The sequence below is a fragment of the Desmodus rotundus genome, chromosome 2, assembly GCF_022682495.2.
Source record: "Desmodus rotundus isolate HL8 chromosome 2, HLdesRot8A.1, whole genome shotgun sequence".
In the NCBI taxonomy this organism is placed as follows: domain Eukaryota; kingdom Metazoa; phylum Chordata; class Mammalia; order Chiroptera; family Phyllostomidae; genus Desmodus; species Desmodus rotundus.
The window spans coordinates 188,518,341-188,534,990 of record NC_071388.1 but is presented as its reverse complement, the minus strand read 5'-3'; the positions used below and the strand labels follow the sequence as shown (position 1 = coordinate 188,534,990).

At 36.9% G+C, this 16,650-nt stretch overlaps 1 protein-coding gene across 1 annotated transcript in view; it reads right to left on the bottom strand.

Moving 5' to 3' along the window:
• Positions 1-16,650, bottom strand: part of CPS1 (carbamoyl-phosphate synthase 1) — a 113,885-nt gene that overhangs the window by 71,999 nt on the left and 25,236 nt on the right. Inside the window, exons 7-14 of the mRNA XM_024563735.4 lie at positions 11,820-11,909; positions 9,971-10,099; positions 9,307-9,413; positions 8,315-8,453; positions 7,627-7,704; positions 5,945-6,043; positions 4,300-4,395; positions 398-587 (exon numbers count right to left, since the gene is read on the bottom strand). Of these exons, the coding sequence (XP_024419503.2) occupies positions 398-587; positions 4,300-4,395; positions 5,945-6,043; positions 7,627-7,704; positions 8,315-8,453; positions 9,307-9,413; positions 9,971-10,099; positions 11,820-11,909 (928 nt within the window). The remainder of the gene's footprint in view (positions 1-397; positions 588-4,299; positions 4,396-5,944; positions 6,044-7,626; positions 7,705-8,314; positions 8,454-9,306; positions 9,414-9,970; positions 10,100-11,819; positions 11,910-16,650) is intronic.

Here is a 16,650-nt window from a genome sequence, read left to right as displayed (position 1 = left end):
CATGAAAACATACATGAAAGTCAAATGCTGAAGGGCCCAGACACCAGAGCACAAGACACTTCATCAACGTTAATCATTGTCTTCCATTCATAATAGTTGTCAGGACTGGTAACAGAGAAAAGTGATGTCCTAGATCGAGGATGGAGACTCAAGAAACCTACTTGGCCGGTCAAGGCATTAAAGCAAAAGATTTATTTTTGTCTCTCAGATGTTCTGGGAAGTAAACCAGTAATATTCATCATATGACATCTTCAGGGGGCTGCTAAGTGCTTCCTCACACATTAGAAGAAAGCTTTGATAAACACACACAGCACAACTGTTAAGTGAAGTCAAATAAAAAAATATCGTACCTAAGTGCATGGACCCAAACTCTGCAATTCAACTTCAAAGAACTCACCACAGTTCAGAGCTGTCTGGCCTCCCATGCCCAGAATTAACCCATCTGGCCGCTCTGCCTTGATGACCTCAGTGACAAACTGAGGGGTGATCGGGAGAAAGTAGACACTGTCTGCTTGTTTCAAGCCCACCTCGTTGGTCTGCACGGATGCAATGTTTGGGTTCATCAGGACAGTTTTGACATTTTCTTCCTGAAACAAAAGGATCCAAAATCTGAATACACGATCTAAAGTAGGGAATGGCCATATTTCAATAAAGGGCATTATTAGCTAATGAATGGATTAGGGAATGAATGAATGAATGAGTAAATGAGTGAATGAATGTTACCAGAAAACAAACATTTGGTGAAATGAAGGAAAAAACTGAGTGAAAATAAAACTATCCAAGAAGGACCATCCTGAATTCCTTGCCACTGAAGATACCCAGCAAAGCTGGAAATGATTTCTATAGAATTTGACTAGATGTCCACAAATACAGCAAGTCCTCAGATAACATCTTTTTGTTCAAGTCATTTTGTTATAACATTAATGCGGAAAAAGTCAATTCCTGGCCAGGGCACTGTCTGTGTGGAGATTGCACGTTTCTGCCATGTCTGTGTGGATTGTCTTACAGGTATTATTGATTCCTCCCACACCCCAAAGATGCCCAGTGAGATGAACTGGTGTGTCTAAATTATCCCAGTGTAACAGTGTGTGTGGGTGTCCTCTGCAATACAAGGGTGTCCTGTCCAGGGTGGATCCCACCCGCACCCTGAGCTTTTGAGAGAGGCCCTGGCCACCCGAGACCCTGAAGGGGAATAAGACGATTAGAAAATAATTATCCTGTTTTTATTCGTCTTTCTGAAATGTCTGTATAGCTCACATTTATTCCAGTGTTTAATATTAGAAGTACTTAGAAACTTTATAAGTTTGGTGTTGATTTTGGTGACCAGAAAAATGCCATAGGAACTTTTATTTATCCATTAGCCTAAGGTAAAATTGGTCTCGTTATACATTGTTTTGGTGAAAGACACAGTCTCCAAAAACCTATCATCAGCATTAAGTGAGTACTACTAAACTTTACAGCTCAATTAACCTTAAAAGAACAAAATATTCCAAAAGTTTTTATAGAGTAAACTATAAAATAGAACTAGAGGCAACACCGAAGCCGCTTCCCTTTCTAATGTTTGCTGGAGAACAACGTGGAGTGCACATTTAAAATGCAGGGTAATGTGTTCCCTTCTTGCTAGAAGCACCGAGAGCCTTCTGCTTGTTTCTATTTTCTTTGGATTTTCATGCCTACTGCAGTGCTCTAACAACGAGCATTATGCAACTGTTTATACATATGATATGAAAAGAAAATGACCATATGGCAAAATAAAATGAAAATTTATGTGTGTGTATGAGGTATTCATAGCCTGTCTCATTCCTGACATCTGGAGAGACCACCAAAATAATTCTTTGTGTAGGTTACTAAGAATAATAGCTTTATAAACCAGGATAAGGGTGAAACTTACCAAAAATAATGATTATAAAATATGACCAGATGGTTCTTATTATTTTACCTATGAGCATGTCAATTTTGAATCCTTCTAAAAAAGTCAACAAAATATTCAGCTGAAAGTATAGAAATCATCTTTGAAAGCCCTACATATTCTTGGGGAAAGATATGAATGAAAAGTTAAATATATCTCATACTATTTTAAATTCAAAGAGTGGCTTAAAACTTGTAATGTACTTTTTTATCAACTTATTGGATTTTTCTACCAAGACTACAAGAGAAATTTCCACCTTGCAGATTAAAAAATTGAGATTCAATAGTAAATAACTTGCCAAAAATCACAGCTGGTAAGAGCCAAAATTAAAACCTTGATTCAAGTTGTTTGACTCAAGTCCTATACCCATCTTTCAAGATTGTAAGGAATTGTTTTAAAATGAGTGTTAGGTGTATTAGGAAAATATTAAATAGATACAGATAAGCAATTGCATTTAAAATATGGATTGGAATTTAACAATTGGGTCAAAATTGAGAACAAATCATAAACAGACGTTGTTGAAGGCCTTGTTACTATAGAAAAGTACCAACACACCTAAATGTATTTGCATTTTCCTGAGAGGGCTGTGCAAATTATATAGAAAAGGCCCCATATACAAATGTGATAGGTGTCCATTCATTTTAAAACTTAGGAATAATTTCAAACAATTTCAATAAATTTCACATCACTTTTTCTAATACAGTTCTGGCTCTAATACATGCACAATCTAATTCTTTTAAAATATTTGGTTCATAACTTCATCTCTATTAACCTTCTAATTAGTAACAATACCATATCTAATAATTCTCATTCTTCAGTTAAAATATATAAATTTACCTAGTGGATATTAAGCACATAAAATACAAGCTATGAAAATATTAATTCAGCCCTGGCTGGTGGTGCTCAGTTGGGTGGAGCATTGTCCCATAAACAAAAAGGACAAGGGTTCAATTCCCAGTCAGGGCACGTGCCTAGGTTGCAGGCTCGGTTGCCAGTGAGGGAGTATATGAGAGCTAGCCAATAGACATTTCTCTTTCACATGGATGTTTCTCTCTCTCTCTCCCTCCTTCCCCTCTCTCTAAAATCAATAAGCATGTTCTCAGGTGAGGAGATTATATAGCCATATATATAGCATGATATATATGCTCTTCACAAAACTACCAAATAGACTTTAAAAATGTATGCTAATAAAATGTGTTCTAAATCCAGAACACACTTAGATTATGTTCTAATCAATCTAAATCATTGGACATCCACTATCCATCTAAAGATAAATTGAATCATAGCACAATAAAGTATGCTTTGAAAATGTACATAAACACATGTGTGCATATATATGAACACCCATGTGTGTATAAAGAAGAATATTAAAAATAAAAACAAATAAGATGATAAGGTAGCAGGGGGCTATGTTCCACATCCTTTCAACAGGTATCTACCAAGGGAAAAATCTTTGTATATAAAATACTACATAACACAAAAAGTAAAAAAACAAATAAAAATAATTGGCCCACTGTTTCTCATGTTTGCTGTTCCAGTCTCCTGCAGCCTTCCCCGCATTGTTCTATCCTGGTAAATGGCTGCAGACTGCAAAGCCTAGGGCAAGGTCACAGAGAGCTCCCAGCGCCTGCAGAGGACCTGATTAGCACCAAAATGGGGACTATCCAGGGAAATAAGGACACCAAAGAAAAGCCAAGTTAGCTCTTTCATAGAAACATTTTACATGTACAGTGGAATTTTTCTAAAGGTTTATTTTACTATGGCCAGAGTTGGGGAGATCTGGAGACTGAAGAAAAAGGGAAGATGTTCTACCCAACTTGGGCATCAAATCCTCTTTTCCACTTGCAAATCCAACCACACCACCCCGGTAGGTTATCCATTCCAGGTCACAGTTAGTGGAGTTGGGTCCCCTTGTGACAGGTAATAATTTCTAGAGCTTGAACAAAGGCATTGTTGCCTTTGCTTCCCCCACCAGTTCTTCCCATTTCAACCACAGAGAAGCCTGAAGCATCTTATCGAACACTGAAGTACTTTAGGGCACCAAGGAGGCCCAAATTCCCTCTTTCACACAAAAGTCAAGTATATTTTAAAACTTCACTCCCTCAAAAGGAATGAGAAACATCTATCAGTGTGTCTTGATATGTTTTCATTAAATAGGCGATAATGTAGATAATTTTGAAGACCAATCTAAACTTAATTTGCACATTTGAGAAAGTTAAAAATCCTGTCTGTGATCAAATTTCCTTTCATATAAGATGTGTAAGGGATAGTGAAGAAAATTAATTATACTGACTTTGAAAAGAGGTAGTGTCATACATTTAAATTATACAATACTAATTAGACTCATTAAAGGGAGTATAATGATTCCAGCAAAGATTATATTCTCTCACCTTCATGGCTTTTACAGCTTGCGATCCAGAGTAATCAAATTCGCCAGCCTGACCGATGGACAGGCCCCCTGACCCCAGGATGAGGACTTTGGAAACCTGTAAGCAATTTTTGAAAAAAACGCATTGCTTTTATTATTAAGAAACAGAAGTAAGGCTTTTTCAAAAGCGGAGATGACTACTATACTATTTGGGTTATGAGGTGGTGATCTTAAGTACAATGTTATATAATATAGGAGTAAAATGACTCACAATTTAAGCAGCTCTAATTTCAAAGCAATTTTCAAATATCATGCAGACTTTTTCACTGAAGACAGAAAGTTTTGGAAGAGGCCTAAATTTTATTTAAGCATATATAATTATCTAAAAATAACCACATAAATACATGTGTAAATATGTACATCTATATATGCATATATTTTATATAAGATTCTTCCAAAATGTAATTGATTAAATGTATTACATTCAATATTTCATGGATTAAAACACAGGAGGCAAGGGGACACGGGGACACCTTCATGTTTACGTTTTGCCTATATTTACAGTTCTGTACCAAAAATATTGACAGAAAATATAAGAAAAAAAAAAGAGCATGTCTTGGCCACATACTCATACAAATTGTATATATGATTTCAAGCAAATATAATACTGCTTATTTTTTAGCCACATACAACCCTGCCAAGCCCTTCAATGGAGAAAGATGTTCTTGGTGACTATAAGAGACAAGGGCTTGGGAAACTTGGTTTGCTTCAACAAATTTTTATTGGGCATCTACTATATGCAAGTCACTGTGGAACACCAAATTATACCCTTCCTTCACCAATTAAAAAAAGAAAAGCATCCGAAGACCATAAGCTGATACTCAGAGAAAAACACTATACAGTACATGGTTTCTTTTGCTACCAAGAACCCACAGTTTGATTCCACATTGAGGAGCTGGGTTACCTCCAATCTTCTCATCTCAGGAAAAGAAGTTGTCATGGAAATCCTTAAACTATCTAACTCAACTTATTTCATGTAAACATGACTCAATGCTTTTTGTTCATAGATATATACGTATATATCCCTCCAAATTCTGTATAACAATGCTGTGGGTATACGTGTGTGTGTGATTTACCTATGAAAGAAATGGGTAGAGATCTTAACATACACACTCAACAAATAAGGATTCAAGTCTTAGGATATATTCATCCTTATCCATTTTCTCTTTAGAGATAAATACTATTATTCAATTCATGATTTTGAATAATAATCCTTCTAGTTAAGACAAAAATTCTGTCATCTATAATGATTCTGTAATCTGAACAGTGTATCTCAAGCATATGGAAAGCTGTGGTTTACTGAGTAATGAAGAATATATAAAATTCTAAATTAAACTCAACCCTATTCTTTACTAAATTATTTTATTACAAACATACTGGAAGAATTAAACTTTAAAAGATATGACTTTAAATCTAAACATGAAAATTCCAATGAACATTATCAAGAACAGACCAAAAATTAGATGCTGAAATGATGGGAGATTATAATAATATCAATCATATTTCCTAAACATTAAAAAGGTTCACATGCTCACTTAGAAATATATCATTACATGATAGAGAAAATCCAAAATACCTAAACCAAAAAGAAGCGCGCACACACTGACCTCAATTCGAGACGCAACCAGAGCTGGCTTTGGCAGAACCGACGCAATGGTGGTGCCTTTCCCCTTCTTTATCAGTGAGAAAAAGGAATCAAACAGGTACTAGAGAGAGAAAATACAACCAACTAGTTAGAAGCTTCAAAACTCAGAAGATCGCCAGATAAAATAGAGTATGCCCGGTTAAATTTGAAATTTAGATAAACAAATAATGTTTTAGGATAAGTATTTCTGTGCAATATTGGTTTTCTGGGTTGTTGGGGTTTTTTGGCCAATTCTGGCAAAACTAAATATGTACTACTATAAGAATTAGAACAAATAAACATAAGCGCTTATATGAAATCCTATCAAAAGAAAGTTTTCAGCAGACAATGAACATTTCAGATAGTGACTTCCTGAGGATGACAAATTACCACCTTCTTACTTATGAACAATTTTCTTCTTCTGAGTAAAATTCTGTTTATACTAAAACAAAAACTGAAGCTTCTTACGTATGCATCCAGCCTACAGTTAGAAGTAACTGGATTTTTAAAATTCCTATCAGCTCTAAATATGTTTTTAAAGCTTATTCTTAAACTTTATCAATGAACTTCTATTTTTGCAACAGAAATAATAAATTTCAACAAAAATAGTTATTTTACAACTATGTGACAGGTCAAAAGGATTAAGTTATACTGGATATTACCTGTCTTAATTTCAGTATTCCTAACCTGAAGTGCAAATATAAGCAAATGATTAATATTTTAAATTTTAAAAAAAGTATTTATCATTCATTAGGCAATTTATGTGTATAACTAACTTTTATTTATAAGCTTCATTGTGGGTAAGAATGAGCTATTGTTTTGGCTATTAAGAACCATTATTTTTTTTAAATAATAAAACAAGAAAAAACACAAATATCCGAAAAAGCAATTCAGACATAGGGCAGTACGGTTTACAGACAGAAAATGTGTATTCTCCATTTTCCCTAGGTGTCTTTTTTCGTAGAGCAACTGCTGACCAGGAAGAATTGTCAGCATTACTACTGGGGGCCTTCGGGTGTGAGAGATGGAGAGACTTCCCAGACCTTTCTGAGTATCACTGCGAGCTCTTGTCTTGCAAAGATGTCTTTGAACATTGAAACAAAAGCTCACACCATAAAAGTAGAAATATTTAAATTACAAACAAAACTTCTCTAAAAAGTCTTTATTGTTCTCATTTGACTCCTAGGTACCTGCCTGAGTGCCCTGTCCCCTCCCCCACACTCCTGCCCTTCTTCCTTCTGCTGCTGTTTATTCTCCCTACGTGGCTACACAAACCAGTTGCCATAGAGATTTTGTGAAGTCACAGATGGGGGATTAAAATTTCATTTCAGTTATGAGAATGAGAGAGCAAGGGGAATTCATTTGCATAGGACAATAATTGTAAATTTCAAAACTAAATATATTAAAATTATAATGACTTAAATAAAAATAGCTTTACATCAGTTTCTAAAGGACTTCCCCACTTTGAATTCAAAAAGATAGACATTCCCTCCAGGATAGTCATGGGGAAATTTAATACAAGGAGTGTATTATCACAGCACCCTTCTTGAGAATGTTCTATACCAGGATCGTCTAGGGTGATTATTTTGGTTTTTTGAGTTTTCACATAAACGCACTTCTAATTTAAAGAGAAAGTGTATAGCAGGCCTCATCTTCCGCACATACCTCAGTGTCCGTTGGCCCTGGGCTGACCTCTGGGTGGAACTGCACCCCAAAAAAGGGTTTGCTCTCATGCATAATCCCCTAAAGGAACAAGAAATTGGAGAAATACCTTCCATGACAATGAATGTCAACCAGGGCTGTGTATCACTTCAAATTGAAAAACCGAGTTAAATGCTTAAGAACTTTTGAAAAATTAACAGTACTAATAAAAATAAGCCAACAAAAACTCCACCCAATGTGGTTCCCTTAATATAAACAACTGATTTTGGTCTATAGCCTTTGGGGCCTCCCAAAGCTGTTCAGAATACACCCAAATCCTCTTCTTGTCTTCATCTCCTAAACTGCTTCTCCAAGGGTCTTCTCAAAAGCTACTTCAGTGCTTAGTCCCAGAGACTCAGAGCAGTTTCAAACAGACCTCTACTAACCCCCCATTAACAATAAGTGTGCAAGACGGTCACTGATTGGCTGCTCAAGGAATGGATCTCAGTGAGTCCACTGATAGGAAATAAGACAGAGAGAAATGACTCTTGGAAAAGCAGAGAGCTATGGGAAATAGCCTACAAATAGAGTTCTTGCACAACACACCCCTCCCCCCAGTAGCCCACATAACAACAGAAAGGCGTCTGTATAACCAGTATTCAAAGCCCTGCATTTCCATCACCAGCTAAACAGGTTTCTTGAGAGCGCTTACCTCATTGGTTTTATCATTGACATTCACAAACAGTGGCTTCCAGCCAGCAGGAAGGGTGTTTTCTAGGGCATAGCCATGATTCTGAGCAGTAATGAAAGCCTGTCTGTTTGTCACGTTCAAAACGGGCTGATTCTGCCCTCTGGAGAAAAAAAAAGAAGAAGAAGGGAAAGGAAAAGTGAAGAGGAGACCATAAGTGCATTTGTTGTAAAACAGCAAGCAAGAAAAGACTTAAAATTTGAAAATTTCAATTGCCCAGTGAAAATTACTCTGAGAAAAGTCACAGATTATTAATCCTAATAATTTTAGCAACAGAAATCAATTCATGAAGCTTCATTGTGTGTTAACTATCAGGTCTATTAAACTTCTATAATCAGTTTTAGAAAAGGGGGAATTGCACTCGTAACAAAGTGTTGCTTACTAGCTTAACAGAGATAGACAAATATAAGTGACTTATTTTAAGGGAGCTACAGTAATTTTAAAGACAGATGAGAGCTCCTGGGGAATAATACAGAGATAACTACTCAGCCCTGAGTCATTCTGAATTATACTTTCTGTGGGGTCGGGCTGTGCAGGAAAGCTTCCTGTCCCATAAATCAACATCGTTTGCGGTAAGGAAGTAAAACCTAGATGATCTGAAGATGTTTCGGTTCTTAAGCCACTCAGCCTTCCAATGTTATCAATGCTCTGAAATCAAGTTTAAAATCCGAACTATTTCCCTTAGGATGTTATTTGATTGACTATTATACCCTCAATTTATGCCAAGGGAAGGAAAACAACTTTAAACTACAGCAAAGTTATTGCTAGAGAAGGCTGCCTTTCCAGAGTGCAGTGGAAGTGCTATCAGGTAGTCAGACAGCTGTGAACCATGTAATAGTATGGTTATCGATTTATGTTGAAGAAACTGGCGTGTAACTTCTCTAAGTCTTTTGGACTTAGTGACTACGAGTATTTCAGAGCTAGTTTGACCGGTAAACAAAGCCTAACTGCCTTACCTGTTGGCCATGGGCATCTTGTAGGATTTGGCACCAGCAGCTAATCCCAATATTAAATTTCCTGTGCTGATTCCAAACAATGGCTCCTTGCGGTCACCCTCCAAAACCTAAATCGGAAGAATTTTTATTAAACTGGAAGTATAGTTCCAAAACTTGCCTCTGCAGGAATAAAAATGACGCATCCTTTTTTCCTTCAATTAACAAGGCAAGGCAAATAGTAATTGAATAAAAAGTTAGACTATAAATAAGAAAATGATTGAAACATTTACAGCATTAGAATTCAATAAAATGTATGTAACATTCAGACTAAATTAAATCTAATTTAATATTTCTTTAGAAACTTGAGGGTCTTATAGATTCCAAGGCCATGGTGAAGAACACAAGTTCTCATTTCACAAGTCTATGGAAAGACAGATTTGGAGATCAGACTCCAACTCTCTGAACTTGAGGACACAATCCCAGTAACTTTGTGTTTTTGTTTTGTTTTGTTTTTTTACATTGGTTCCCCCTAACACATATCTGTACTAACACTACCTCAGAGGTCACAAACAGGAGTAATAAAAAATTCCTGAATAAATAACATATATTACAGCCCTCTCAGCAATATAGAGCAGACTCTCTCCACGTTGCACACACATGCACACCACCCCCAGGCTCACCGCACCTTTTTCACATTCTGAATTAGTGGTTGTGCAAGAGCTGGGTTCCCAGGTCCTCCGGCAATTAGAAGCCCATCATACTCCATCTTGGTGAAATCATGATTCCAGGGGACTAAATGCACTTCGGCTCCTCGCTAAAAGAGGAACACAAGAATGACTACAATAGAATAACATTTTTCTTTGCCAAAGTGTAATTTTGCTACACCTTCTCTTGACTAACCACTCCCCAAAGGAAAGGAGAAAATGGCATGCGATTCGAATAAATAAAGCTGAGCAAAAAAGTAGATTCTATGGTGGCTTACTGTGTTTTGTATGAGGAAAATGGAGCCAATGATGAATAAAAAGTAGAAAAAAATTATTAAAGACCTGATCCTAAAAAGGCAGATAATACCCTTTCAGAAGGTTTTGGAGCCTGCAGGCTTCATGCCTGGGCACACAGGAGTGCAGGTTCTTTTCTCTAGAACTATGGGACAGTTGCAGAAAAAGATAAATCATTTTTCTGCAAGATTCGAGTTGGCCCACCTTTCACCTTTTTCCATTTTGCCTTTTTTGCCTGATCAAATATTACTCATCCTTCTTTCCTAAGGTTTTCTCCTATTATCTATAATATTTATACTCTAACTGAAAAATTAGAATTTTATATATAAATATAGATAGGAGGATGCCTTTGGTGGTTTCCTAGAAGCATTTCCTGAGACAAGGATTTGAGAAAAAGAAGTTTGTTTTGAAGCGTTTCCAGGAAATACCAATAAGAAGTGACACCGTGAGTCACCTCAAAAAAGTATGCATTATCAAGCAGTTACCATTGTGGACAACTGGAGCTTCAGCCCACTGAGGAACTCGGAGGGCCAGTGTAGAACATCCATCCTAAAGACAGCCCAGCTATGGAGTTGGGGTGTTTACATAGTGACCCTCTCTAGTCATTGGTTGGAGCTGCAGCAGCGATCATTAATTCTATGGCATTTCCTGAGTAACAGGAGGCTCCAACCAACACCCAAAGAGAGTCGTCAAGCAAGAAGATGCAGACACTTGCCATTGGAAGCCAGGCAAAATGGCTTAAAGCGGTAAACCCAGAGGGAGATAGGACACACCATCCGCAGCATCTGCTACTGAAGAGTCCAGACACGTTTTTGTTACTACACTTGAACAGAATTTGAAATCGTGATTTGTATATTTGTGATATTCTCTAACAAAGAATTGAAGGATTCCCCTATACTCAAGCTAATCTGATGCTCTGCAAATATCTGTGTGTGTGTGTGTGTGTGTGTGTGTGAAAGAGACAGAGACTTACACAAAGAGATAGAAGCAGAGATGGGAGACGAAGGTGGAGAAGGAGAAATCCCAACAAAAAATTATTTAAGAAAACACTGTAGTGATGGTTGAATTCTCCTTAAAGATGTTTAAGATTTAATATTAACGGGTATCTGGGGTTGATATAAAGCAATGTGAAAGCCTGCACTGCATCAAGCCATGACCTCTGCAAACATGTGGTGCATAATACATGTGGTGCAACGGAGAAGTTCTCCACTGACTCGAGTGTTTTGGTCATCTCTAAATCCTAAGAATGTGAATGTGGCACGTCACAGAATGTCAGTCAATAAGTGATAACAATAGTCATCATTTTCTTCTCTGTTTTTGTAGCCTTTGAGGTTTTCTTTTTTAGCAGAGTCCACAAAGTCTAATTTTAACAGGGATAAATGTTTCATTTTGTAGATCAAAGGCAACAGAAGAGAGTAGATTCCCTGACATTCCGAGAGAATGTACAAGCTTTCACTGAAACAGAGAGGAAATCACTTTAACATTAAACAATCGATGTTACAAATCCTCCCCCTTGAGATGGAACAGTTTACTTACCTTTACTAGTAGGCGGATTACATTGTTTTTTATCCCACAGTCTACAGCTACCACTTTCGTGCGGTTCCCTTTGCCGTACACCTTGACATCCTGCCATTTTAAAAACCAAAGAGTGAGAAGGAGATTCCAGCCAGGAGCAGCACATCGATATCATAAACATAACTGAGGATGCTTTGCACGTAAATTGGCAGCAGATTGGTTGCTAACTTGGGAGTGACTGGCAGTTAATCAATTTGCAAGACGGGCATTGCAAGTGCCACAGTCTGTATCTTTTTTATGAGGAAAAAAGTACTTTGCTGTTTTATATAAAATCTGGACTATGATAATAACAATGATCTCTAAACAACTAGTTGTTTCCATAGTTAACAACCATCTCTCCCATATTTTGCTCCACTAACAAACAGAAACAATGGAATTTGAATTATTATTGCCTAATTCAGCAATAGACAGATGTGGTAATAAGTCCATTATGCTTTACATACCATGTGACCCTCAACTTGCTATAAAGTGTGGATGGGGCAGAGCATTAGGCTTATGCAGTGGGGCTAATGGATAAAATCAGTATGAGAGTCAAAGGGATTGCTGAGCTAGTCTGGACCACTGGTCCCTCTGGGTTACTGTGTGATCATTTGCATTTAAATGGTAGACGTCATAAAAAGATCCCAGGGCATATCATCATCATTACCTAGGTCTTAAGCACTGCTTGGAGTCAGATCCATTTTCACAGGCATTTGCCCAAGAAGTAGTTCCCCAAAGTCATAAAGGGAAACAATAGAAATACAGGGAGAGAATCCTGGAGAGCTGGGTGCCCGCAGTGATTCCTGCTTTGAGAGTTTGTGAGTGCATTCTAAATTTAGGATAATTCAAAGTTTGTAAAAGGTTTTAGATCAAAGTCACAATCTAGATCATTGAAAAAGCATTTTACTTTAAGTGAAATGTCTCTTTCTCCACAAAGTCTATAGAATGTGAACATAATCCTTAGACTGTACTTGAGGGAAAAATTTAAAAGTTTATATTTTTTGTCCTGTTGACCATTCTAAAGGAAAAAAGAAATACCCCAGTCCTTCTGTGATCTGGAAATCATTGCTCAACTGATCCATTAATGCTACAGATAATCTCTCCCATAAGATAATTTGAAAAGGTACAGATTTATTCTTAACCTTAGGCTTCTGCTACAAAACAAAGCATATTACCATCTAGTTGTAGCCATACCAAATTGTGATTACAAGGCAATGAATTAAGTTATCAACCACACCCAAACAAAATTCACCAAATAAATATAATCTGATACAAATATATATTTTATCACAGCTAAAATGAAATTACTTAATTGTGCTGGCATTGAGAAATGGCACCAGATTTCCTCATTGCAATCTCTCTCTTGATTTAATACAGATAAAAACACAGACAGGCTCCTTTTTGCTGATGTCTGCACAAACATATTATATACTCTCCATGCGGAATGATAGAAGCTAGTTAAGCAAGACCTCACAGACATGTGAATGTATGAATTTGCATTAGGATTCTCCAAGACAGGAATGTATTCTGCAATGTTTTTGAACTATATTTAACCATAGAATTTTTTTTAAGATGAATGGCCCAAGGTTCCTCAAACTTGGAAAATGCTAAGCTAGATGCCCAAAGCAATTCTCAATTTTAAAATTCCATCATTCTAGAAGGAAAAATAGCTCACTTTCATGCTGTGTCTCAAACTAAATCAACTGATAAATTTATAGAAACAAACACAGGGAATATTGCTGCATGTCATTTGAATGGACGAATTTGAGAATGAAAAACAAGTGAATATCGCATATGGCATGATAAAATTCCAGATGTGTGAATAATTACAGATCTAATTTAACAACTCAGATGCTTCAACATGATGTGAATGTATGTCCATACTCAACATAAGCGTCAAGAATACATACTCAAGTATTGACTTCCAAGGACCCAAATTCCTCATCCTCCGGTTCCATGTGACAAGAGTAGGAACAGCAGATAATATCGACACAAGTTTTCTCTGAGTCTGACAGGCTACTAACCTGGCTATTTTTACTCAAAAAAATGCCCTGTTGAAGCAACATTCTCATGGCTAGAACTCCTCTTTATAAAATGTTGTCTTCCACAGTCATGCTGATTGGGGCTGGGTCGCAACATGAATCATTTCCCAAATGAACAGGTATCGGTAGGTGTGGGGGAGAAGCTTCCTTTCCAAAGATCCTTAATGAGAAGGTTTGTCACAGTAGCATACCCCATCTAATAAGTCAGGTTTAAAGTGAGTTCACCCACTGTCCAATCATACGTTTTACCGCTTTTGATTAGACATCCATGAATCTTCACGTATGAATGTGAAAAGTAGAGGGCCTAAAAGTATGTGAACTTATGATCAGGACATGACAATATGAGTATGGTCACTAATAATTATTATTTCCAGTATGTTGGAAGGCAGTATAAGATGATGTTTAAGCAGCAGACACTAAAACAAACCTTCTTTAGGTATAGATCTTGGTAATTGTTCATACTGAGATGGGGATTTAATCTACATTTGTTTCTCCTTTGGTAAAATGAAATAATAATACCGATCCCAAAGAATTGCTCTGAAGATTGAATACATTAATTAGTGTAAGGTGTTTAGAAAAATGCCTGTTACATACTAGGTACTCAATACATCTAGTCTGTGATTGTTTTTATTAATAAAGATCATACTGGTGATTAAAAATAATGATAATTTATATATTAATAATGGACATATAAAACCACCAGAAACACTGACTAAAGAACTCGGGATCTGAAGGGGCAAAAGAATTTGTAACATCTTCACCACCAACTCTAATGCTATTTATTGGCCGTGTTCATTCCCTTATTCAATATTTATCGAGCGTGTACTCTTAGGAAGATACTATTGCAAATGCTGGGGATTCAGATAAGTAAACCAAGGCCTTTCCTCTCAAAGAACTAACCATAGAGAAGTGAGAGAGACAAGCCTTGCAAGGAGTTAAATATAATTTGATTTTTGAAATAAAGCTATTTATAAAATGACATGGCATACAAAGGGGGAGGGTAAGTCATGGAAGGCTCACAGAGGAACAATGTGCTGACCCTTTAACTGACTTCTTGAAGGCAAGCAGAGGAGAGAGAGAGGGAGAGAGAGAGATCCCAGAGAGAAGAGCAGAATATGCAAACATATTCTAATCTTGCCAGATGCAAATCAAGAAGAGCCTAATTTTATACAGAACCTTGAGAGAGCTCCTTGAATTCATGTAGTTATATCCTAGGAATGGATCTTTCTGGAAATGTGTCAGTAAAACCACACCAAAATGTCAGGCAGAAATAGCCTGAGGCTAACCATACAGATAATGGAGTCACTGGAGTTCTAGTTGAGGCTAGCTATACAACCTTAGATGAGTTACATCTGATTTTAAATAGGTTTACTCAATAAGCCTTATTTCCTCCGCCATGAAATGGAATTGTTAAGTGAGAATTAACTGAGTATTAAAATGAGTATTTAACTGAGAATTAACCAACCAAAAAAGGTTGGTTGTTATTTTCTTCTAAGACAAAAGCTGACTCTTTAATTGGACCATAACCATGAGCTATCTTAGGCAAGAAAAACTGTATGTTTGATGCATAGAGGAATAAAATGTTGTGGGTGAATAATTCTGTTTAAAATAAAATTTTAAAGGAAGAGACCCTTTGTTGCCCTCGTGTTGATGGAAGAGAAGTTTGTAGCCATCTCTCCTATAGTGAAAATAATTCCCAATGTTGAGCCAGCCAATAGTAATGACCGCAAAATGGTTTCAACATGCCTGAATTCTCCACAATTAAAGTGCAATGGTAACCAAATACATGCTCTAGGAAAAGAAAGTTCTGCTTTGTCTTTTGTTTTATGTAACAAAAACTGAGTGTAGGAATCCACCCTTCAAATTTCAAAGTACATACAGGAACTACTGTAAAGGACACATGGACAAAACCAAGGGGGAGGGGGAAGGGGGGGGAGGGAAGTGGGTTCGGCTGGGGTGGGGTGGAGGGATGGGGAGAAAAGGCAGACAACTGTAATTGAATAACAATAAAAATATTTTTTTTAATTTCAAAGTACATCAAAAACATTTCTTTAAAATTTTTCATAGTGAATCCCATAGACATCTCAACCTGCTAATGAAATCATCACTGTGCTCACTCAAACTAGTTGAAATTGATAAGAAAATAGGGTGGGCTTTTATCTGGTCACAGTTTTGTTGATTTAACCAATAATACGAAACCCTCTAGACCTAGCGCTAGTCCATTTCCACTCATCTTTAGCCACCTTTAAGCGAACCCTTTGGTTCAGCCACACGAAGCAACACATAACTCTCCAAAAGCACCATACTGTTGCATAACCTCTATGCCCCTCAAATACATGCCATTTTTTTGTGCCTGAAACTCAGTTCTCTCAGTTTATCCATTTAACAACCTGCTCTTCCGGTCTTGGAACAGGCCTAACTCATCTGCAGAGCCTTCCCTGGTTCAACTGTCTCATTCAATGCTGCCCCACGCATGCCCTTGCCCTGTGGAAACCTGTGTACATTCTAAGGACAGCATTTACCACAAAATTCTGTCCATGGAGATTACTCATCTGCCTGTCCCACTAGCTTTTATGCTCCCCAGTGGCAGAGACTATAGCCCAAGAGACTTATACCTACACTAATAAATGTGTAATTAAGACCAACAGACACCTTTCTGAAATGTATTCTATACCCTCTCATAACTAGACACTAAACATGTCTCACTCTGAGCCAGCTCAGTGATCATTATGAACACTAATTTTTGAATGGAACTTTATTACAACAAATCT